Source organism: Vollenhovia emeryi, unplaced genomic scaffold, assembly GCF_000949405.1.
Source record: "Vollenhovia emeryi isolate VEMERY1.0 unplaced genomic scaffold, V.emery_V1.0 DF939145.1, whole genome shotgun sequence".
Taxonomy (NCBI): domain Eukaryota; kingdom Metazoa; phylum Arthropoda; class Insecta; order Hymenoptera; family Formicidae; genus Vollenhovia; species Vollenhovia emeryi.
In genome coordinates, this window is record NW_011967221.1 from 1498788 (window position 1) to 1523403 (window position 24616).

The 24616-nt window shown below is 30.8% G+C and overlaps 4 protein-coding genes across 4 annotated transcripts in view; 1 reads left to right on the plus strand and 3 right to left on the minus strand.

Moving 5' to 3' along the window:
• Window positions 1-2217, minus strand: part of LOC105566432 — a 7129-nt gene extending 4912 nt beyond the window's left edge. Inside the window, exons 1-4 of the mRNA XM_012020434.1 lie at window positions 2085-2217; window positions 1085-1169; window positions 792-838; window positions 6-120 (exon numbers count right to left, since the gene is read on the minus strand). Coding sequence (XP_011875824.1) covers window positions 6-120; window positions 792-838; window positions 1085-1169; window positions 2085-2147 — 310 coding nt within the window. The 5' untranslated portion in view covers window positions 2148-2217. The remainder of the gene's footprint in view (window positions 1-5; window positions 121-791; window positions 839-1084; window positions 1170-2084) is intronic.
• Window positions 1-24616, plus strand: part of LOC105566433 (protein sprint-like) — a 172754-nt gene that overhangs the window by 41125 nt on the left and 107013 nt on the right. Inside the window, exon 2 of the mRNA XM_012020435.1 lies at window positions 22715-22938. Coding sequence (XP_011875825.1) covers window positions 22858-22938 — 81 coding nt within the window. The 5' untranslated portion in view covers window positions 22715-22857. The remainder of the gene's footprint in view (window positions 1-22714; window positions 22939-24616) is intronic.
• On the minus strand, window positions 2727-9953 carry LOC105566329 (general odorant-binding protein 69a-like). The gene is made up of 6 exons (XM_012020244.1): window positions 9446-9953; window positions 8493-8574; window positions 6835-6923; window positions 6310-6421; window positions 6125-6192; window positions 2727-2940 (listed from the first exon to the last, which is right to left on the minus strand). Exons 1-6 carry the CDS (start codon window positions 9512-9514, stop codon window positions 2923-2925), a joined length of 438 nt encoding a protein of 145 aa, XP_011875634.1. The 5' UTR covers window positions 9515-9953; the 3' UTR covers window positions 2727-2922.
• LOC105566328 (general odorant-binding protein 19a) lies at window positions 11601-14466 on the minus strand. The gene is made up of 5 exons (XM_012020243.1): window positions 14293-14466; window positions 13744-13822; window positions 12650-12738; window positions 12299-12410; window positions 11601-12019 (listed from the first exon to the last, which is right to left on the minus strand). The coding sequence occupies exons 1-5, from the start codon at window positions 14356-14358 to the stop codon at window positions 11934-11936; spliced, it is 432 nt and encodes a 143-aa protein (XP_011875633.1). The 5' UTR covers window positions 14359-14466; the 3' UTR covers window positions 11601-11933.

Genomic DNA, 24616 nt, shown 5'->3' on the forward strand with positions numbered 1-24616 from the left:
TTTGCTGGGATAGCACTTGTGGACGGTTTCCTTTGCTTGGTTTCTTTTGGTTTCATCAGATATAATTTCATCAAGTATATCTAAACCCTTTTCTAATATAAATTTTCCCTGTTCATCGATCTGAAATCAATAAAGTTATATGTATAATGTTAATTATTTATTAGACATAAAAAATCGATAAAAAAAAGTATTTTAAATTTTTGTGGAAATCATACAGGTTCGCCTGAGTATTGTGGCCATACGGAAAAGATGGTCAGGCTATAATAATTCTTTTCTTTAATAATCGCTAAATAGTACATTTTTGTTGTCTCAAAGATAATAGTTATTTAGTATAATTTATGTGTGTACGACATTTAAAATAAAGATGTTACATTGTTCGTAAACCAAAAATATCTTGATATTTCTGCTAATAAAATTTCGAATTTGTAAGATTTGTATCATTTATATTGACAAATACAAGTAGATTTATTGTATTAATTCAAATTTAATTACAATTTTTATCATAATGATGTATCAATATATGTATTTATAATATTACACCATATTACATCATGCCAGTGCAGAGAACATTGGCTTAACTTTCAATTATTTGATACATTGTATAAATCGTTTTCATGATTGACGTGCGATTGTAATTTCTCGCATAACAACTTCAATTATTATATTGTATTTATGTGTGACAAAGTTTAGTTTCTTAATTAATTTAAGATATAAAGGAGAATGATACTTGTGCAACGACATTCCACACATAAAATGTACTATATTTATACAAGAAATAAATAGATACCTACCACATTTTCCTTGCGAAGAAGACAATGGATTGTCTCGGATTCAGTCGCTGAAAAAAAATATGCATCTGAAACTACTCTAGTCTACCACAATTTTATTTATACTGATCTAACAATTATTATATCAGTTCCTATTATCAGTTACGGCTCCTGTTATCATTGAACAAGTTCAGAGGTATTGTCAGACCGCCTACATACACTATTACACACACACTAACAGAAACAAATGTAGAAACGGAAGCCATTTAATGCCGCAAGGCAAAGATTAAATAATTAATATAATATTCAATATTTACGCTGTTTGTTTAATTCCTCGGAACATTTTGCAACGGTGTCGTGGATATGTGTCACTACTTCTGGATTGGTGGCGTAGACCACTACCTGAAATCCAAAAGATTTAGTTAGGTTTGTACGTTTCCTAATATATTTTTTATATTATATATTTTCTAATAACTTATATTTAAAATATTACTTACATCATATTTAAATGATCTATTTAGATATTCTGAATATATATTTATGCAACATATTGAGATGAGAAGAGGTGAAATGATATAATTTTGTTTTACATATATTTAAGTAAATGATTATATATTACAGATGAATGAGCTTTGTGCTATTGTTTTAATGCAATAGTGCACAATATTCTTTTAAATATATATTTTATTAATTATTTTGTCTTAAATGTCCACAGTGGCAGTATTTGTCTAAAATCGATAAGAAATACGACAGCCACGGTCCGAGCAGGATATACGTACATAGCTCAATAATTTATTACTGTTACAAATATGTTATTTCAATTATAGTCTAAAATTCAAGTGATGTACAATTGCAACGTAATAATATTATTATTATTTTAAGTTTCGCATAATATCCGTATTCAGCTATAATATATTCGATTAATATATGTATATGTACAAAATGATTAAAAACATACACTACTAAAAAAAATAGAGAACACTTTTCATACCCTAAAAATTGGGCTATTTTCAAACCACTGAAACTCGGTGAAAAATCATCGTAGACTCCAAATTAAAAAAGCGTTTTAAAGCTTCAAGTTTCAACTTTAAAACATTGTCAACGATTTATTTAAATATGTTCATCTTCCTCGTTCTGTGCTTTAAAAAAAATACATTGTTTTGTTCCTTAAAATTACGTATATTTGACACACTGCAGCTCGATAAAAAAATTTCTCTCTACAAATTCGATACAAGTTCCACAATACCATAGAACCTTATTTTATGTTATTGTATATGTACATATTATATTAGGCTCATACTATTACTTTCAACTTACACAAAGACATGCGATAAACACGGGAGTTTTCATCCTGTTCTTCGAAAATATTGTGAGGCACATTAATTCCGTAGCGTTTTTCCTTGCACTGTAAGACTTCTCAATACCCTAACTGCGTATTTATACTTCGAATGTAGTTGGTGATGTAATAGCATGCTTGTAAATGCTATATACATTTTCTGGAAACTTGCGGCGATCTAATTTACATTGCTAATTTACATTACATCCGGAATAATGCTTTAATCTATTTCAATTTTTAACTCCGTGGGTAATTTGATAACAATAGAGATGAATAAGACTTGGAGCAGATAAAAACGTGTAACGTTTATCTTTTCAAAGAATATGTGAAAAGACATAAATCAACGAATGCATTTAGTTACAGGTTTCATTTTTATAGATATACATATGAAAAGTTTTAGAGTTTGAAAAATTCTCAGAACTTTTTGGATGACCTAATATTTAAAGCAACGATTAAATATAGTTACGTTAAACATTTAGGACATTTATCAAATATCATTAAGATTTTATTAAATATTGAAAACTTAGGAATAGATTTTACTGTTTATTATGTTTCCGTACATTATATTTATTTTCTATTTTCTATTTTGTATTAAAGGAAAGGGCATAAAATAAAAAACATATTAGGGTAAAAATCGTGTGATTAACATATACTATAATATATTTTATATATTTTCGTAATTCCTCGGTTTTCATGTGTTGCAATTAGATGCATAATACATGGTATCATATCATACTCCTTACATGTTTTATGTGTCCAAGATGTGTCCAAAATCTTTTTAATAGTATTTAAATGGAGGATCCATTGAAAGAGATATCTTCATAGAAACATGTTACCCTGTAAAAACAAAATTATTTATAATTGTATACAATATAAGTAATTTTAAGAATTATTGAATAATTATTTTATTAGAGAATCAGAATCGAGGAGAAAGGGCTCTGAGCCGTGACGAGATGTACGTGTCAAATTATAAAATAATTTATTGTTAAACTAACATAAAGATTAACTTAAACGTTTCGGTCGAATTCTAGACCATCTTCAGTAATATACAATAATTTTATACAAAGTGTCGTGACGGTTAACATATATAACATATTAAAACGCATGTCGTGTACAACATTGTAAAAAACGCAGGTTGAAATAAAGGCAATGTACCAAAATGAGCTGTAAGGAAAAATATAAATTGGTTTTATAATTGGTAGGAGAAACAGAATTAGAATTAGAATACGTACTTATTAGTTATGTTGGAAATGCTGTGAACTGGATCAATTTGGTCAGCATGGTCGTAGCAAGGTAACTTGGCAAATGGCATGAGAATTATCTTACAGTAAGAGAAGAAAGTAGGATGTACGGGAGAAGGGGGGAGTAAGAGAGGAGGAGTGGGGGGAACAATTATTTAGGAGGAGGGAGTAGGTTTAAAATAGGCAGGTATTCTTCGGATAATAGTTATGTATCAGATTGTTTGTTCAGAGAATAGACCTGTCTTTTTACATGAATCATCTCTGAGATCAATCTTTTGTGGTATGAAGGTTCCTCGTCAAGAATAGCAACGCTTTCTCAATCAAATTCATGTGAAGCGTCCATTCTATGGCAAGATATGACAGAGGGGGATGCGAGGTTCCTTTTAATGTCGTTGTAGTGTTCTTTTACTCTGGTTCCTAATTGTCCTTTTGTCTGACCAACATATGTGGCATCACAATCCTTGCAAGGGATCTTATACACCACATCACTATGAGCTAACTTGTCTAGTTTGTCTTTGCCAGTCTTAATGAATCTTCCGAGAGGATGGTGGCAGGAGTAAGCTATTCTAAAATCGAATTTGCTTACTATGTTTGAGAATCTCTCGGAAAAAGACACTTTGTATAAAATTATTGTATATTACTGAAGATGGTCTAGAATTCGACCGAAACGTTTAAGTTAATCTTTATGTTAGTTTAACAATAAATTATTTTATAATTTGACACGTACATCTCGTCACGGCTCAGAGCCCTTTCTCCTCGATTCTGATTTATATCATACGAGCCTTTGTCACACATTTATTAGAGAATATTTCGTTTACTTTAGAAAATATTTCTTTTATATAAATTTCAAAGAATAACTTTGTATAATTTATTAATCGTAATTTAATTACTATTTATAATATACAGAGTGTCAGACTCGTTAGTAGCCAAATTAAATATGACGGTAGATTGGGTTAAACTGAGAAGAAAAGTCATGTACCATTTTGCAAAATTAGCAATAGTATCGCGTAATTGATAAAAACGTCTGGCTGAATGAACGCACAAGGAGCGGAAGGCTGGACCCGGCAGGCATGCAAAATGGTTTATTTGTTTATATCTCCTAGAACGCGGTAGCGAGAGGTGGTCACGTATCGAGCGACGTCACTCACTGCGATTTTCAGGGATTTACACTCAACATTTTTATGTTGATTTTGACCGGGTTTTTCAAGGTCATCCCAAGGTCAAATAAATACCATCTGCTAATAAATTTTCTTAAATCCTATTCTTTTTGTTTGAAACATTTTTCGAATAAATCAATGTTTTCTGAGATATTTAGTTGTCCCGGAACTTTTGCCCCTCTCTATAGATTAGTATACAGGGTGCTCCGCAACATATTGAAGACCGGCCATGGGAAGGTAGAGGGGACTAAGACAAACAGAAAATTCCTGTACTATTTTGCGCTTGGACGAATAGTTATCGAGATACTGAATTTTAAAAATCGACGTATTAGCCCAACCTACTGGCGAATGTAAGCGCGCGGTGAGATGCGTCTGCTTAGCGGCCCCGCTCGAGGCGGTGTGTAGCGAGGAGTAGGATGGCGATGCGCGGCGAGCCCGTCCGCCGCTTATGCGACCACTCGCACGTCTCCTCGCACTGCGTCAAAGTTCGCAGCGATGGTCGCTACTCACCGCGCGCTTGCATTTGCCAGTGGGTTGGACTAATACGGCGATTTTTAAAATTCAGTATCTCGATAACTATTCGTCCAAGCGCAAAATAGTACAGGACTTTTCTGTTTGTCTTAGTCCCCTCTACCTTCCCATGACCGGTCTTCAATATGTTGTGGAGCACCCTGTAGAATTAGTATAAAAGTACCCAAAATATGGCAAACTTAACTCCAGAATAACTATAATGGATAAACAAATTGCAGTATTATTTCTTAGAAGACCAAGAAACATGCATTCAATTTTAAAAACTAATCTCAGTCAAGAAGTTAAGCCAAAAGACTTTTAGCGTTGGTTGATTAAATTCGGATTAGATATCAAATGCGAGTAAAAAATTTGACCAGTCGCTCTAATGGGCAACATTTTAAAGTAATGTACTTAAAGTTTGCTCTCTTATACGTTTATACACTGATAGAAAAAAATGATCATAGTTTATAGACTGAGTGAAATATTTATACAGAAATATCACGGAAAGAAAGAAACGCGTAACAATAATTTCTCGGCGATACTTGACCAACGCGCGCGAAACGTTGAGAAACTATTGGCCCACGCACATCATCAACAGAGGCACGACCGCGACGCTCGCTGATCACGCGGCGCGCCATAACAATTTTTTCGGCGCGGTGTTGCTCCGCCTCTCGCTCATCGATCGATCCGGCCTACCGAGTCCGGCCGTTTCCTACGCGTTCATTCGTTCCGACGTTTTAATTAATTACTCGGTAACTATTGGAAATTTTACAAAATGGTATATATCTTTTCTTTTCAGTTTATCCCCCTCTATCTGAATATGAAGTCATGGACACCTTATCCCTAACACCCTGTATAATAGTAGGGGGCATCTACATTGTTTTGTTTTGCAACATTCTCTAAAATTGCTGCACAAAACGCATATGATTGTCTCCACTACTTATCATACCAACGTGGGTATGACAAATACAGATATAGTTGCCCCAAATATTACTATTTATTCGGGTTGTGCCAACCCTAATTAGACATGTGTTAACCATATCGATCTCTCCGTGTAGAACTCCAATCTTTCATTACTGTTAAGATTTGCGAGGTTATTAATATATATCTTACCGGCTTAAAATTGTAGTGGCATTTTATATATTCATATGCGAGCTCACATCCTTCCAATGATTTTGTTGCTATAAAAATAGAAAACAAACAAATTGTACATATTTTACGAAATCTTTTATAAAAACATTTGAAATATTTTTATTTTATTTGAAATATTTTTAAAAAATTATATTAGTTTTGCTTACCAATTGAATGACAAGTGTCCATCCCTTTGATGAAATCTGGCTGAAGTTCGTCCAGCATCATGAGTTCCACTATATTCTTGAAAGCTATTTCAACCAACTTGTCATTCTTCATCTGAAAAAGAAAGAAAAATGTATTTCTGTAGATAATTATTAATTAAGATTGTAAGTAAAGTATATAATTAGGTTTTTATTTATGTAGAAAGTAATTAGATGCTAATAATGCGTCAGTTTGTCCTGTACACACGTTTTATTATTAATATCAATCTTGTTTTCCGAGTATGAAGTTTGAATGATAACCATTTAACTAATATGGATAATTGCTTTATTAATTTTTTTATGGAGTCATATTAATTTCTTATATTTATCTAGTTTCCATGTATAATTAGGGTTTATAGAGAGCAAAATTTAAGTAGCTGTAATTAACTGATTTGCACCGCAAAGACATATTATTTCAATTTTTTTCTTTTCAAATGATTTTAAAAAATTCAAAACATATTTGTAGAAAATTACTGAAATTTTACTTACCACTTTCGTATTCAGCAACATACATTTGTAGTAACATTTCAATTTCCGATCCGGTGAAAAGTTGCCTTTGTTTGCGTTCTCGATCATTTCTATGCATAAATCGATATTAGAATCTTATTGTGTTCTTTACTTTCACTATATTATTATTTTTTAACCAACTGTTTTTAATTTTCACATATTATGCAAAATATCTATTATTCAGAGTGTCTACAAAGTCCGTACCCATCCCCTATATTTTAGAAAAACGTTCAAAGTTATGAAAAACGCGCAACACGTGTTTAATCATTTCGAGGAGCTCTTTTAAGAAGATTGGAAAGATTGCCTCCTTTCCCCTCTCCAACAGGCGCCAGGGGGCCCCAATTTAAATATCTCAAATCGTACCTCCCATATTAGTAGAGGAAGTCCATATATGAGATAGGTTTCTAATATGAGGTAGCAGGTTTTCAATACCCAAATTCAATCACAAATCTTTTTTCGCAACGATTACACAAGCTAACAATGAATTTTCTACTAAACAGATTTCGTTCCAAGGGCAATAAATTCATGGAAATCAACTAATGATGCCTATTAATTTAACAGAAATCCCGCTATTTCATATTAGGATTTTATCTCATAATAGAGGACTTCTCTACATTATTTAAAAGGGCATAAAAACAATTTTAGCCCAAGGCTGTGATTGATATATTTATCCATTCATAAGTTACTTGGAATCAAAGTTTGAAAAGATCAGTTTTTAAAAAATCGATACTCCTATTTGGAAAACAGAAAACTAAAGTGGACACAGACAGTGGACTGTATAAAATTAACGAAACTAAAAGACTGTATATTATGTAATGTTTTTTCTTTGAGAAAGGCGGAACAGTGACTTGATTTTAATAAATACATAAATTTACAAAATCTAAAATTAACAATTGCAATTTTCATGAATAATAAAATTTGTCTTGCAATGTTAAAGGGTTCTGTACTTTTTATATGTAATACTGATTTAAATTGAATTGGCTAAAATCTTGTTTGGTATAATTTTTCATTTTCTGAACGAAAGTCTTAATGGGTGCAAACCTCTTTAGAGGTTCAATTTTTAAAACTAGATAACACGCCAAATCAACTCAAATAAAATTGAAAAATTATTATTTTTAACTTTCACGGACATATTGTTTTGTAAGTGTGTCTGCGTGCGCGCGTATGTGTGTGTTTATACGTGGGAGATGAGTGGTCGGTTAGGTATATAGACGCGTTTTTCTGTATACATGTTTTGTAGATTTGGAGTTTTCTATCATTATACATATAACTCACTTACAATTAGACTTTTGTTCAGTAGGTGGAAACGTACAACACATGAAGATTTTAGTCAATTCGATTGAAACCAATTTTACATGTAAAAAATACAGGATATCTTTAAAGTTTTGGTTAAAGAAAAATTCATGATACTAAAAATGTAATATAACATTTTTACATAATTGCAGTTATTCGATTGTAAATATATTTTAATATTAATCAAACGTTAACTATATTACATATTATTAAATTAGTATAAATTTTCTTCTAACTTAAGAAACATTGTTATATAATTGTACAATTATTACATATAAATATGAAATATGGTTGTACACATTACATAAATTTGTGATACACATAAAAGTCTGCAGTTTTTGACATACTTGGATCCGTGCCCACCCTGTCAATACAAAACTTCCTTAGCGGTGTTAGAGCCTCTTTTATTTCTTCGAAATTCAGTTTTTTCTGCGATAATAAAAATAATTGAATAAGTGGAAAAACCTTGAAACCTTTTAAAGTAAATCGTGTATATGTATAAGTTATAAAACAAATACACCAACAAATCTACTTTTACAAAATAATTGTAAAAAATATGCGATTCTATTTTTATTTAATTATCTTATAATTTTTAATTGCTAAGTATCGAAGATGTAAGAAGTGTTCAATCAAAATATATTTTAACTCTTTTACTAACAAGTAAACAAATATTTTTGTGTCATTGTCGATTTTAATAAAACTCGGAAGAATTGTAGAGTCATCAAAAATAGTAGACGCATATTTTTATATATCAACAATGGTGCAACCTTAAGGACGAAAACTATTCTTTGTGTTTATAAGCATAAATAATTTAATCGTTGCATTTAAACTTATATAGAGCTGTTGTCAATGTAAAAAGTATAAAATTCTATAATGTTTTAAATGCAAGAGTTTAAATGCAACGATTTATATGTAAAGGGAAGTTCATGTCTTTAAAGTGGTAACATTGTCGATTTAACACAAATACATGTTTATTATTTTTTAAAAACTACTCTAAGATTCTACTGACATGAGTTTTATTAAAAGAAACACAAAGGCAGGTTTACCTGTAAGTAAAATATTATGTTTTTTTTATATTTGCATCTTCTAGGTGTATGTACAAATTAGTAAATGTTTATACTAAGCCTTTAATCTCTTACTTCTCAATCCTCAATTTTTTTAAATATTAAAAACATTTAATATATTTTCAACAATTTGAATATTAAATACAATATTCGATATCAACAAATTTTATGATTTCTTTTAATTTTTCTCATTCATTGGTGTACTTACATTTTCTTTATGGTTTTAAAAGACTTACACACTCTGTATTTTGAAGATACACCATGAGCACGAACGAAATGAAAAAAATTGTACCACTGCCTTTCATTCTTATACGTTGCTTTTAATCTTGTTGAGCTTTTGAAATCTCTTTTTAGAGTGATAAGGTCTCCTGATAAATCTCTAAGTCTGACTCTTGCAAATTGCATGCAAAATACGTCCGTTTACTTTTATATACGGAAGTAAAATAGAAGGAGAACCCTTAATTTTGTGAGGTGGCGCATCCTAATACGTCTAAATTACCATTTTGGTTGATGTAATTAACGATACTTAACGCTAATACTGACACCCGAGTCTTATTATCATTCCCGGAGATCGGATAACCACAGCATTATGCAAGTGTATTGTTCGCGGTCTAGCGATTCTGTATTTGACGATGTACAGTGTATAAGGAAATAAGCATCAAGAAACAAGATGACTCTTTCCTTAGAAACGATTTATATTAATAATTGGCTACAGTTTTCTAACTTTCAAATTAATTTTTTCATCTTCAGCTTTTATCTTTTTACATTTTTTTCAATTATTCTTTTCATAACTATATGAAATTGTTTTACTTTTAAGCATTACTTTCTTCATTTTAGTTTTATCTGTTTTAATTTTTAAATTTTGAAAAGAAAAATAAATGTAAGCTTCTCAATAACTGTTGATTGTGATAAAAACTGACCGCTAAAGAAAATTAGAGTGAAAGCCCATGGCTAATTTTAAGAAATGAATGAATCTATTCACTTACTTTTATAAGGGAATCATTCTTTTCACTTTATTATTTAAATTATTCTAAATTAGAAAACGGTAATTATTAAGACTATTTAGAAACTCTGCTCCTTTCATGATTTATGTAACGTTTTATTATGAATATAATTTGTAATAAAGATGTAATAAAAATATAATTTGATTAGCACTATATGTGTATTTTATATATTTTAAAAGAGTGTATTATTTACACGGTTTTTTTATATTTATATGGGAAAGGTTGCCTACATTGGGCTTATTGGCACGCCGTGTAAACCCATGGTCTACAATCCATATACACTGGATCATGTCTTCTTTCTTTACCTCTTCACATAAAATAATATATCACTTATATTGTAGAAATTAAAAGAAATTATTAATTTTCCTAACAGTCTCTAAACTGGTCCAATTTAGTAAACATGCGGTGGTCCAGCTTAGACCATATAAAAAGATGGCGTTACACAAACACACAAAGTTAAATATTAGTTTTACAGCATGAAATTAGTAGTTAATAAATGACACTTGTAAAACCTATTATCAAAAATTTTACTGCTTAAGCCAACGGCACACGATACTATTTTTCCTACTGGATTCCTTACGAGAGCAAATCAGGATTCAGCCTTAAGTCATCTGATCGGAAACTCTGCATTCTGATTGGCTCTCGTAAGCAATCCAGTAGGAAAAATAGTATCGTGTGCCGTTGGCTTTACTCTATTCTATACAGCAGCTTAAGATCTGTAGGACAATAATTATAACACAAACTGTGAAAAAATAATAACGGTGTTCCTGTTTGAAAAAATTGTTTCTGCTCACTGGCCGCTGAGTCACCTGTCTATGGCAGTCGCCAACCAGTAGCATATAAGGAAAAACATTTACTCCTAGATCTCACTTGATAAGGACCTAAACCAAAGGTCGAATTGTTGTGAAAGCGCATTCAATAAATGTGTCCAGCTGAGGTCGATTAAAATTTGAAATTTTATTTATATTAATACTGGCAATCTGAAAAATATACCATTTTAATTTAATAATGTCTATACTTTAGTCATCCGTCCCTAAAAGCATATAATATTTTGTATCAAATGTTCGAACAATATGCCTATAGTACTTCTATAAGTTCATGATATTCTTCGAATATTCATACACTATATGCATATTGTGTCGTTAGGAATATTTTTCATGCACAGCGATGGACAGAATGGTTGCGACACTTCTTTTTTAATGAGTTTAGAAACATACATTTAGATTCAGAGTTACATTTCAAAATCTTCTTCTCCAAGGAATATTTTACTCGATGGCCCTTCCGAAATCATTTTGAGCGTTTCCGATCTATTTCTCGAGTTCCTAAACTCATTTTTAAAAAGTGTCGCAACCATTCTGTCCATCACTGTATATGATATATGTACACCTTTTACTTTTTGAGCTTTTATTTTTAAATAAAATTAACTATTACCCTGGTACGCGTTTAAGACTAACTGATTGTTAATTATAATAATTAAATAATACCTATATCACTGTATTGCATTATGAGTTATTATTATTACTAATGAATATTAGTAATGTATAATTATGTATAGTAATGTTTAGTACATCTTGTCCCAATCTATTAGTTCATAAATTTACAATTACTCAACTCTCATGACACAAATGATTGAAATTAATATATCTACCTAATCCTAAACCTAATTACATCTTTTCGTTGTATGCAATCGTATTATATTCTTATCTGCGTTTAATTTCGATTAAGGAAAGAAGAAGTGATCCGGGTCTGTTTGATAGCTGCATTTCACAAATCGAAATGTTGTATCGCAATCATCGGCACCAGGCGCTGTAAAAACAGAAGAATTCCGTTTACACATCCTTTTTTATATTAACACAATGAGGGCTTTTGCTAATGGATAAAAATGTATTTCTTTTCCAAATCTTAGTTCTTTTGAGTATTAATACCACAATGGAAAGCTGTTGAGTTGTACTTTACGAAAAAACATACTAGAACGTGATTTTCCAAAAACTATAATTATTTTGCAGAATAAAAACGATAAACTTAAAATGTTTTTATCTTTATCTAAAATTTCTTTAACTTCTTATTTTATAAAGTTAAACTTACGTTCTGCTACGCACTTAGCCGTAGTTATTTTCAAAGGAGTCGCCATTTCAGGTGGCATCATCAGATCCATTTGTTTAATCATCATGCCATCATCTATGCGTCCATTTTTGAACTTAATTGTAAAGAAGGTGAATTTAAGTAGTTGTTCATATTTTGATATTAAGCAATAATACATGCAATAATTTGTATTATTATACATTCTTGAAGAAACATAATTTAAAATTATTGCAAATACATTAATGCACCCTTATCTTGAAGCACTTATTAATGTAATTTTTAATAATTTTATTGAATTATTTTTAATCGTACGATATTTTATTTATTAAATTTAGTATATTTTTTGTTCCTTACAGTTCGCATTGTCTTCATTATACAAAGCGTATAGCATTTTAACGTTTGGTCCTCTGGAAATTCGCCTTTTTGTATTCCTGCGACAGCTCCTGTAGAAAGAAAACATAAAAGAATTCATATTTTGAAGTTTTAATAAAATTTAACAAACAAAGTTATATTAAAAGTATGACTTTTATACATATACTGCTTTGTCTTTGTCGAAGTTGTGACTAAAGTTATTCCTTTTTACTCCAGAAACAAATGTTCAGTAATATCTAAGAAAAGATCATGATTTGCAATAGTACAATATTGCCAATTACACGATTAAAATTTATTTAAAAAATTTCAAATTTTAAACAATATTGATATGTTTTTAAAAAAGTAATTAATTTCTAAAAATTAGAAATTTGAGATTTAAGACACCGATATGCAATTCTTATTCGTACATGCGAAGAAAAACAGTTGAAAACTAGTCTCTAATGTAAATGGCATTGAATCTCGTAAGCAAGAATTAAAGCAATGATTACTGTAATTACAAACGGAATCATACGTTGTCGTATCATGTGCGTAATTTGATTTTATCTCAAGACATTGTTCATTTCTTAATGTTTTCCTCTCTTTAATATTTCTTAATTAGAATTAGATATACATGCCTACATGTATTAAATAATTTATGTACGTAACGTATTACTATGTACAATATACTATTATATATTACAATATTATTCGATATTATTAGATACTTATTATACGATACTATTACAATATTATTTATGAGTTTTTTTTCGACTTTATGGAGTTTACTATTCAAAGTACCAAGTTATTATGAAGTTTTGTACTATTGTCAAATTGATGAGACTCCCGCCTAGAGTGTAGGTAGGAAGTCCAGGTTCAAACCCTGGCTGAGATAATATTTTTCGCGATAAATTTTCTGTATTATTAAAAATACCAGACATGGTCAAGAAAACACTGAAGTTGTTAATTACTGCTGGCGACTTGAAGAATATTCTTATTATTTTGCACTATTATATCGGTTAACGCTATATCAATCATGGGAATTGAGACTGGACACAGGCATTACAAATTAAACTTTGGAACATTTGTATAACACTTACCGGCGTCTGCGTGGGACTTCGTCGTACACGTATTACGCATGGTTTGCGCGGTTTTATGAATTTGTTCCATTGTCATCACCTACATTAGAATAAAATTTAATTTATATATACACATTTTGTGTTTCCAGTAATAGATTAACATAAGTGTAACATATTAAACTAACTGTATCGCGAAAATATTAAAAACTTTTGCTCACTTTTAGATGTGCATGTAAATAAATCTTTTTTCAATAAGAAAATAATAGTATTACTAATTAAAATTTACTTTAACACAGACAACACTATTTGTTTAATTATTTCTAATAAACGTGTGACATAAAAAGTTTTACGTTTATATAAAAAATGTATACTATAAAATCCATTAAATTCTATTAAAATCTCTTCATCGTTTGCTATTAATTGTACAGTAATATTTTCTTTTTATATAAAGTCGAAAATTTTCCATAACATTTTCTCTTAATGTCTTATAATTTATCTTACAGTTCAAAAAAGATAAAGTTTTGTATGAGAAACGCGTTTGTCTGTAATAAGTTATTATGTATAACTTACAGCATTTGCTTGATTCACCGCGCCCAGTATAATTATAATCGCGCAGATTTGTAAACGTGCCCCCATTTTACAGTGTCTTTAATTACAATGTGCACAGAAAGACGAACAAATTTAATCCGATATATTTTCTTGAAACTACCGATGTAATGTGACTAGTTTTCGTTGCTCTTTTATAAAGAATGCAGCTGTCGATAGGTTGTCCGTGGTTAATATACCGAGTAATAATCTCATTTGGAGACTTAATTTCGTAGCATTTGTCCATGAAATACATACTTTATACAAAGGTTATGTCGGGACAAGGTAGGAAGCTTCCGCGATTTGTCATGTTGAAGAAGGAATCGACAATTTGCCACACGCATAATAATATATCATTAAACGGCTTCAACTACTAATTTCAAGTACGCTGCTTTTAATAATGTTCTATTGGCTACCGAACTCAAAGCTACGAGCCTTCTTTTGACCGAGGCAACAAATAATTATGGAAAATTTTTGTGTATTGTAACACATAAAATTTACATACACAAAAATTTTCAATAATTGGAACAGTATTGCAACAGTATATTCCTAAACCAAATCAAGTAAAAAAGTCCTGTACTACTTTTCCCTCCGACAAACAGTTATCGAGATGTCATAAGCTAAACATTGAAAAAGTTATAAATTTTCTTTTGAATATCTAAGAAGTATTAGGCAAATAAAAAAATGTTTCAGACAAAAGTTGTTCATATTAATTAGTAGAATAAGATAGTATAAAAGGTCACCTTCAATCTTTTAAATAGAAACTCCTATTATACAATAGGAGTTTCTATTTAAAAGATTGAAGGTGACCTTCACTGACTTTCGAATGACTATCCAAGGTGAAGTTAATGGCACCACCCTATGTCCCCCTTCGAACCAAACAACTTTTATTTGAACCGTTTTTCCGTATCTTTCATATTTTTGAAGACATTTGTATGGATAATTTAAAATGAGACACCCTGCATACAACTATTTAATAAGATCATATTTTGAATTGAAATTAGAAATCATAAAACCATTATGATTCTACAATTACAAGCGATTATTTCAATAATCTTAACAAATATAAATTATTCACTCACAAAATTGCAATGGCATGCAACGATCGTTATTTCAATATTCATAATTCAGCTAATGTTAACTGCATAACAAGTTTCATTTTTCTATTACGTGACTACGTTGAATATGTTACGTAAATTGCAAGGATTGTATATTCAAATGTATAGATTTAAATTTCTAATTCGCGTTCCTACAATCTTGATTGTAGTTTACAAAAAAATTATTTTATCAACGTTATTTATATGTTGCTATTGTTCACGTTGCTACTTGATACTGTTAGATACAATTCTCACGATAATGTTGACAGCGCGAATAAATTCAATATGGAAAAAATAATAATGTGTTAATTGCTTTTTAACAGATATATTTTTATTTGAAATATGCTTATATGTATATCTTTATATATTATACGATTTTTTTTATTTATTATTACTTAATTTATGTACTTTATCAATATACAATATTATATATATACTGTATACACCATGTAAATATAACATATTTTATGATGATTTAATTAACTTACATGTTCGTTTAATTTTTATTGTTATTCGACTGCTGCTATTTAATTCTTTAATGTCTATACACTTTTCTGTCATTAGTGGCAAGCAATTTGCATAATTTAAGAGTGTAGTAGATAAACATTAATAACTGCTGGCTGAACATAATTAAATGTAATCACAATATTTATCTTTTAGTGAACTCAGATGAATATTTTTATTGGAACTAGCTTTTACACGAGTGAATACATTAATATGCGTGCGATGGGTAAAAAGAATTACAGGCACTCCAACTTACATAGAGGGACCGTTGTACTTTTTTTTGTAGAAGGCAAATGATGCAAAGTTATGCCCAGGGGCTTTTGAATAAAACTAACGGTGTTAGTGATGCCAACATCTTTTAATCGCCATTAAAGTAGACAAAAGAAAATTGAATGTACTAGAAAAATGTGCTTGAAAAGTAGCGAATTAATTATAAATGATCAAAGTATCCATTGATTGTACGACCGAAAATTCGGTGATGCGCAAAGGTGGCGAAATTCATACCGAACTAGTTGTCCTCACCGCCGCCATACCCGCCCAGCCTTTTGTGATGCTAATTAGCTCCCAATTAAACCCGGAAACTTGACCCGTCTATCCAATGTCGATTAGGCCTTGTTTTAAGTGCTTTTGTTAGTTTAGAATAAAACTAGCTAGAATTAAAAGCTGAGATATTAATTAATTAAATTTAAAAGTCAATTTTTTTGAAAATATTTTCAATAAAGTTTGATTATTTATCGATATTTCATTAATTAATTTATACGTATAAATAATAATGTATTATAAATTGAACAAAGATTATAAGTAACATTAATTTTATTTTATCCTAAGTTCAGAGGACGCAGGATGGCATGATAACAATTTTTCTCTCTATTTTTCTTCTCTTTTCGCATCCGGAAGTGACTAATCAACAATGATTTCGACGTGTATCTCTCTCTCTCTCTCTGTCGATTTTACATCCTCGCAATTGTACGCGTTTCCGGGATTTGAAAACACAACTCAACGATAAACAAATTAAAAGTGCGCCGCTAGCTTCTGGAAATAACCTACTAAATTAAAACGCAATAAGATCCTTTCGATGATTACTATTGTCCGATTACGCAACGAACTTTTTACAGTGCGCGCACGCACACACAAATAATTGTTAAAAAGAAGAAGTATCTCATTGTTTTTTTTATTACTATGTCACGTATATTACGTCATATTATTATCGACGAACAGAAAATTTATTAGTAATGTACACATTGTTAAAGAAAAAGAACTAATTCAATGCTTTCCTTCGTTTATAATTAAGAAAAATAAAATGACTTCATACTTTGCTACATGAAGATTAATCAATATCATTACTACTTACATGATTCGATTATGCTAATAAAGTGTTTGTTTCGATGTAGTTAAGATATGCATTTATTGTAAAGAAAATTGGTTAGCTACGCGATAATAACCAACTTCGAACGGAAATAAAGCGTTGTTTAATCGCGCAACGAGCCGCGCGCTTATGCAAGATATTAATAACTAATCAGCTGTTACTGTATGAAACACCATTTACTTCATACAAATTTTAGAGAACTTCGACAATTTGTGGTTTTTTATGTTGAAGACGGTTTTTCAATATAATTGTCGAAACAACAATCAGAAAGGTACCTATATAGAATAATGTTAAAAATTAAGTAATCGTATTATGATAATAATCCGAAAATGACAGCGTTGCCGAACTTACAAATTATTAATTTTAAAAATTGTTATTTGTATTACAAAAGTTAGCGTTAACATTTTAATTATTAAAATTTTAATTATTAAAATTACTATTAGTAAGTTATTAACTTTATTAAAATTTTTATTCATTATTGGTTAGTAATAATTTAAATAAATTAACAAATTAATAAAATTGGTATGGCTCAAATGTATTAAACACAACTTGGAGGAATAAAGGACTACGAGCCGTGACGTGTTAGTATCTAAATATTTTATTCTAAATTTACTTATACCAAATGTGTGCATTTGAAAAAGCGCTAATATGGTATACGGTTAATTTCCTAATCTTTAAATTAGTCTTCTTGAAAACATGTACCTCAAAAGATCTGATCGAGGATTGGATTTTACTCTTTCGTCTTATCTTTTCGTGAAAAATTGTTTTCTTTTCAATACACTGTATAAGATTTACACATATACATAGATATTAATTCATTTATAAAAGTCATTGACGCCTCTCTGAGGTCGTTGTCGGCACTTCCAACAGTAACATAAGTAACTCGATGCAGAAATGATGATGGTGGTGTCGGTGGTGGTGGTTGCAAGCGGTTGATGGTGACGATGGCGTTAATACTGGAACCAGTGGTATCCGAGGCCCCCTTGCTCTCGTCGTCGTTTCTTCCTGCCGCTAATAATATCGCTTTCCAACTCGAACCTTGCACTGTTCAGTTGGCAGCAAAGTCACGTTCAATTATTGTTAATTATGGCGAGTGTAGTTTCAATTGTTCGAATATTGTTTATCGGTGTTTTTTTATCCGTCGCAATTTATAAGTGATAACTTGAAAAGGGAATAAGAGAAAAATTAATTATAATTACAGTGTATGGGTGTGAGTGATGTGTACATAAGTGATGCGTGTAGATATATCATGTATGTATATCTTGATATATTATTTCGGTATATTATTTTAATTGGTCAGCAAATGGATCGAAACGATTTTAGTGCGATGTACTTTTTACGTTATTTATTTATTAATAATGGCTTTAATAAGGTTGAATTTACTTATCATTATTGATAATAGATTTAATTAAATAATTTCATATAATTTATTCAAGTAGTAATATTTTTAATGATTCTTGTTTAAACGATATGAAACTGAATCAAATAATGTAACCTTAGTACATCTATCGCTACATACTAAAGAGTTGTATAGGATTAGCTAAACAGATCTATAAGTTATTCTTTCGCGATGAAAAAATATATATGTATGTGACAAGAAATCTACGAATTAGCGTATAGCCGCGCGATTTGACGAAACGAAACAGTCCAGCGTTTACGGTTATTAAGCGCGCATAACGATGAAAAGGTGTATATTTACGTACATCAGTAAATTTACACCTTGTAGGTAAAATTATTACCTTATATAATCAGTAAGCTGCTCGCTTTTAATTGTGTAAATTTTACAATTACTTTTTATCATTTATAAACAAGTATTTACACAACAAAGAATAAAAAATTTATATTTTTCCGTTATTAATAGTGTAATCGCTACACTTGTTGTGTATATAATTTTACATACTTCTTTTACAGTGAAGTCTGACAAATAAAGTAAACATATAAAATAATTAAATACATAATAAACGTTAACACTAAATATCAATAAAGTTTTTAGGTGCATAAAGCAAATCTGAATATTATTAACACTATTTAGAAGCTTTCTCACAGTCGTTACACAATTGAAACTGCTTTTGTAACTTTTTTGGAAAGAATTGAATGACATTCTTGGCAGTAGTAGTCACAAATGCGTGCCCGCTCGGATTTCTCACGAACCATGATTCATTCTTCTCGAGCGTTTTTTCTCTTAAATTCGAGTGACGGCATTTATCTGCCCGCCTTCACCTGACTTGAACTCAGGCGGCCTTACCTCTCATTCAGAGAACAGGAACTACGGGAGGCGCCTCGTAGGAATGCATCTTCCTCACGTGCTCGCAGTCCTTTGAATTCTATCTGTACGAATTTGTGAACTCCCGTATAGATAAATTCGACTGACCGGCATTCCGCCATATTATTTATTGTCGAAGGAAGAGGAGGAAGCGTCATTTCTTTCTCATCTTTTTCTTCTTCACTCTATGGGTTCTCACATTCGACACGACACTCGGATATACATATAGGCGTGAGAGAAAAGCAGTCGAGGAAACGAGGAACAATACCGTTCACCCACCTTTTAGAGGCTTGAACCCGCCGTCTATACATATATGTATTATATATATATATATATAATCGCCCCGAAATTATCATATACAGTGTCTGAGTCGCTTTATGTGGAGCTCCAAAGATCTATCTCCGATGAAACGAATTTGTTTTTAAAGAGTCGATGAATAATTGCATATTTTTAACCCGAACAAACATTAATTGAAACAATAATACGAGTGCTAATTAAAACTCAACGATTAAGAAAACTAATTAACTAAATTATTAATCAATGCATATACATATAAATAAATGATTGCTCTTGTATTTAATTCTGTAGAGATTATTTGCAACACAAAATGCAAGAAGATTTTAAGGAAAATTTTAATTAGTCATTTTTTATCTTCGTGCAAAACATCTCATCTTCGTTTTATTTCACATTCCTTTGACAAGTTAATTCACGTTTATAAACTATTAAAATTGATTTCACGCCAAAGTTCGCATGCAAGTTAATCCGCGCGCAATTTATTACAAGGATATTTAACACTAAAAGAGATTCAGATTTTGTTAGAGAAATAAATTCAGATATTGAGCATAAAAAATAATTTCAATTAGAGTTGGTAAATTTTGCAATCATCCTGAAGATTAATATCCTCTTCTCTTCTTCCTACATGAAGAAGTATCAGGCGTCTGCAGTTTCTCGTACGCAGCACTATGCGCTGTAGATATCACAGGAAGATCTTTTCTTAGTACAGTCGCTGTTGCCACCTGTTGTCGTGTAGTGCAGTTAATGCAATTTTTACAATTTCTGCACTGATTGTGTAACCAATAAACATAGTGAACGCAATGTATATATAATAAAAAGCGGGAAATATGACTTCCAATATAAATACGATTATTACTATTACATACGAGTATAGTGATTCGAAATGTTATTTGTGGTTGTCATTGCAATATTTATAGTACATCTTACCAAATTAAAGCTCGTTTTGGTGTATGACAACCATATCATAAGTTGCCTGAGCCAATATTGTGTCTAAGAGAATTATAATACATTGTTAGGTCAACCATAACTTACGTAGGTGGAAGGATTATAAAAATGTGGTTGGCTCCTAAAATGAGACTAGAAATTATAGTGAGATTGTGGTAGCTGCAATCTTTTTTTTTCTGTCAGTGTAGCCGCGCGAATATTATAAATGAAATGAGTATGTGGGGCAACAAATGTAGGAAATAAAGAGTGCGCGGTATCACTGTTATTCCCTATGCATCATGTTCATTGCTATATAATACTTGCAGCTGCGCTCGGCGGACGAGTGCGGTGGCGGCGCGGTACAACGCGCTGATTGGTCTCGATTAAAATTGACTCACTTGCGAAATCGTTCGAACGATCCTTAACGATGACGTCGGACAGTCGAGAATATTCTTGCATCTATCCGCTGCCGGACACTCACTTGTGAGTTCGCGTGTAACGTTTCGCCGAACGTTTTGCTCTCACGACATTCATGCTTATCTCGTTGTAAAGGAAACGAGCGCGGAAGTTATTGTGTTGCGTATAATAACATGCTAAGATATAATTGGGTGGTTATCTGTTCGCAATAATTCGTCGGTTTTTCCCGCCTGGACGAGGCGGAAAAAAGCAGGAGCGTAACAGTGCCGAAGAAAACTTCTGTAGGATTTCTTGAGATAACTAGGATTTATTCCGACTCGTTTCGACATTTTCCTCTCGGAAACGAGATAAGGGGTTCATATCGTGGAATTGCTGAATCATTTCTTGTTGTGAGAAAGATATGGACCAAATGACTCATTCTCAGTAGTTTTTCGGAAAAATACAGGCATGTTAGATTGATAATTAAATGTAATCAATCGGAATCAAGCGGAAAGGTTAATTCATTCCAGTTTAATTAAAGTTTCAGCGTTTATTTAGTTTCATTTGTTTTACTTATATTCATTAATTGCACTCGATTAATCTTTTCATAAGCGCTAATTAGTTTTATCTTATGATTATTTAAATTATTATAAATGACTAACAAATTTGTTACATAAAGTAATCTAAGAAAATGTTTACGTGTAAAATTTGAGAGAAAGGTGATAAATTATTACATTTTATAATTAACTTTTTTACTGTAATTATTACATTACAAACTCGCATATAATAAATTATTATTACAATTAAAATTTTAACTTTTTGGCGTACTTTGATATCTTTCAATTCTTTTGTATGCATGTACACGTCGCAAGGCAGTTTGGAAACTTGCGGCGAATATTTCCTGAAAGAAGTTTCAGGATTATCCCGTGGAAGTTGTCAAGGCCACGACCTTTCTAAAGTAGATAATAAACTCGAAAAGAATCCACAGCGGAAGTGTGATGCGATGGGAAAACGAAACAAACGGGAATAATTCGTGAATAAGTCATGACGCGAGATATTTCCGTTTTCTTGCGCATTATGAAAATCATCGCGGAAGAAGAAAAGCCAAATAAATTCTGTGGGAAGGGATAGTTCCATGTGCATAATTCTCGTATTATATCTTAAATAATTTCGTTATTCGCATGCCGAGATCTCATCGGCTGTATTTTAAATCAAATAACGTTGCTGACAGCGTAATAATTTAATAATCATTTAGCTAAAACTTCAGGATAAATTTTTCAACACTGTAATAATTAATTATGTAAGTCTACACGTTATATAACGTAACATTATTACAGCATGATACAATATTAACACGGAACGTTATAATGTAATATAAAATTCCGAACACATATTTTTTAAAAAAGGAATAACTTACATTTACATATATGTATATACATAAACTATATAAGATATTTTTAATTGCGTGTTCTGGTTTTGCATTTATTATATTTGTAAATTTTAAAGAATATTTAATTGTATTGTGGAATATTTAATTTCATTATTATTTCTTTTTTGTTGCAGATTTATCGTGGACGTAAATAAAGTGCGTGTGTTTTGATTTTCAAAAGTGTATGATAAATTATTAATCGAGTTGACCGCCAAGTGTAAAACCATTGTAAAACTACTGTGTAATATACACTATATGTGAATAATATGAGAAAAAGATGACGTCGCTGATTCAGAGGGACTTTGGGTCCCAGAGGAAGAGGGAGTCCACCAGCAGTACAGCGTCCAGCTATTTATTGGTAAATATTGCAATCGTGATAAATTACAAGGCCGTTCAGAGTCGAGCTGTAAGTCCCATATATCTGCCAAAAAGCATACGCTATAAATATGTGGCTTATTACCCTCCAGAAAGGTTGGGCAGTGGGCCAGTAACCTATTTCTATAAAAATTAAAATACTATGAAACCTTCAAGGAAACTGAGGAAGATCAAGGCCTGACTCGAACTGTTTCCTTCCTCTGAGGAGGCCAAGGACTTGAGTCCGTCACCACGCTGTTGTTGACTCTGATGATGAATAACAATTACAGCGTATTGAAAATAATAAATACGTACATTGCATAATCCAATTTTATAATTAAAAATATTTTGGCCAATAAAACAATATGAAAACTTATATACAATTAATTAATGTGCACGTATGTATAATAATACATATATATGTCTAAATGCAAATGTTAAGCTAATATTAGCCATTTAGAATCTTTTTAATTACAGTTATTAATACATTTTATTTTTAATTTAAATGTTAAATGTTTTTAACTAGATCAAGTCTTCAATTAAAAATTTACTATTACAAAGCTCTCTATACTAGAATTAATTAAAAAATAAAACTTTGTGTAATTTTTATGTATTGTTTTTTTGTGTATTGTGTAATTTTTATGTATTGTTTTTATGTAGAATTCGAATAATTTAATTTCTTTCTAGTATTAATTTTGGAGCATTTTATTGTTGATCATAGAACTTTACCAAAAATGCTACTTTCCATATATCTTTATTATTGTTTACAATATTTATTTTAAACTTATGAGAAAAATGGAAAAAAATACGATCTCATGTGCGCTTAACAAAATTATGTTTCCAAAAGGATTATTGAGAAAATTTACAGCTTAAAAATAATTTATATTGTTAAATATCATCTTTTATAGTTAAAACGTCTAAAGTAATTAACATTATTACTTATATTAAAATTTTTTAATTATTTCCACGTAACAAATATATTTCTTTTTTTCGAAAATACATTCAGAAACGGCAAGTCAATTCGAGTCGATAATTTTAGAACACCCAGTAGTTGGTGATTCGCACGTGTCTCGACGCGAATATCCGCGCGGATAACTTGGATGCGAATAAGCGTGTCTTTTACCGCTGCGAAAGAGGAAATTGCGTGACGTACAAGAGAAACTGACGCTATTTGTCACGGCGAGACGCGAGGGAATGGCGGATGCTGTCGCAGGAAAATTTTTGACGAGCACCGAAAAAGTTTTTCCTCACGCGAGGTTACCCCGCATCTTTCTGCATTATTATCGATGTCGGCTTTCGTTTTGATTACTTTTGCGTGCGTTATTTTTATTTTTTATCTCCCTGTACTTCCTGCACGAGCCAAGAACAATACAAAATTTAACGTCTCCACTAAAAATCACGTAGATTTTTCATGCGCACGAGCAGGGGAGAAAAAGAGATAAAAAAGTGAAATATAACAAAGGATGAGTTTTGAAAGTAAAACAATATGTTTAACTAAAAAAATATATATTAACGAATGACTGTGTATACAAATTGTTTTTTGTAAACTTATATATGTATAATTTTTTAGATTTCTGGTAATAAATTTTTTAACGTAAAATTTCTTTAAATTAAATTGTTAAATAAATGTTAACCTCTCACAATTTAAATTTAAAACAATATTATATGTATATGTATGTATG

Excerpts from the sequence above, each read along its gene's own strand:
- LOC105566329 (XM_012020244.1), bottom strand. The coding sequence starts at position 9,514 with ATGAAAGGCAGTGGTACAATTTTTTTCATTTCGTTCGTGCTCATGGTG. Across the intron at positions 6,422-6,834 it reads TGTTGCTGAATACGAAAGTG|ATGAAGAATGACAAGTTGGT; the intron begins GTAAGTAAAATT and ends TTTCTTTTTCAG. Across the intron at positions 6,193-6,309 it reads GGACACTTGTCATTCAATTG|CAACAAAATCATTGGAAGGA; the intron begins GTAAGCAAAACT and ends CTATTTTTATAG.
- LOC105566328 (XM_012020243.1), bottom strand. The coding sequence starts at position 14,358 with ATGGGGGCACGTTTACAAATCTGCGCGATTATAATTATACTGGGCGCG. Across the intron at positions 12,739-13,743 it reads GAAGTCCCACGCAGACGCCG|GAGCTGTCGCAGGAATACAA; the intron begins GTAAGTGTTATA and ends TTCTTTCTACAG. Across the intron at positions 12,411-12,649 it reads TAATGAAGACAATGCGAACT|TTCAAAAATGGACGCATAGA; the intron begins GTAAGGAACAAA and ends TTTACAATTAAG.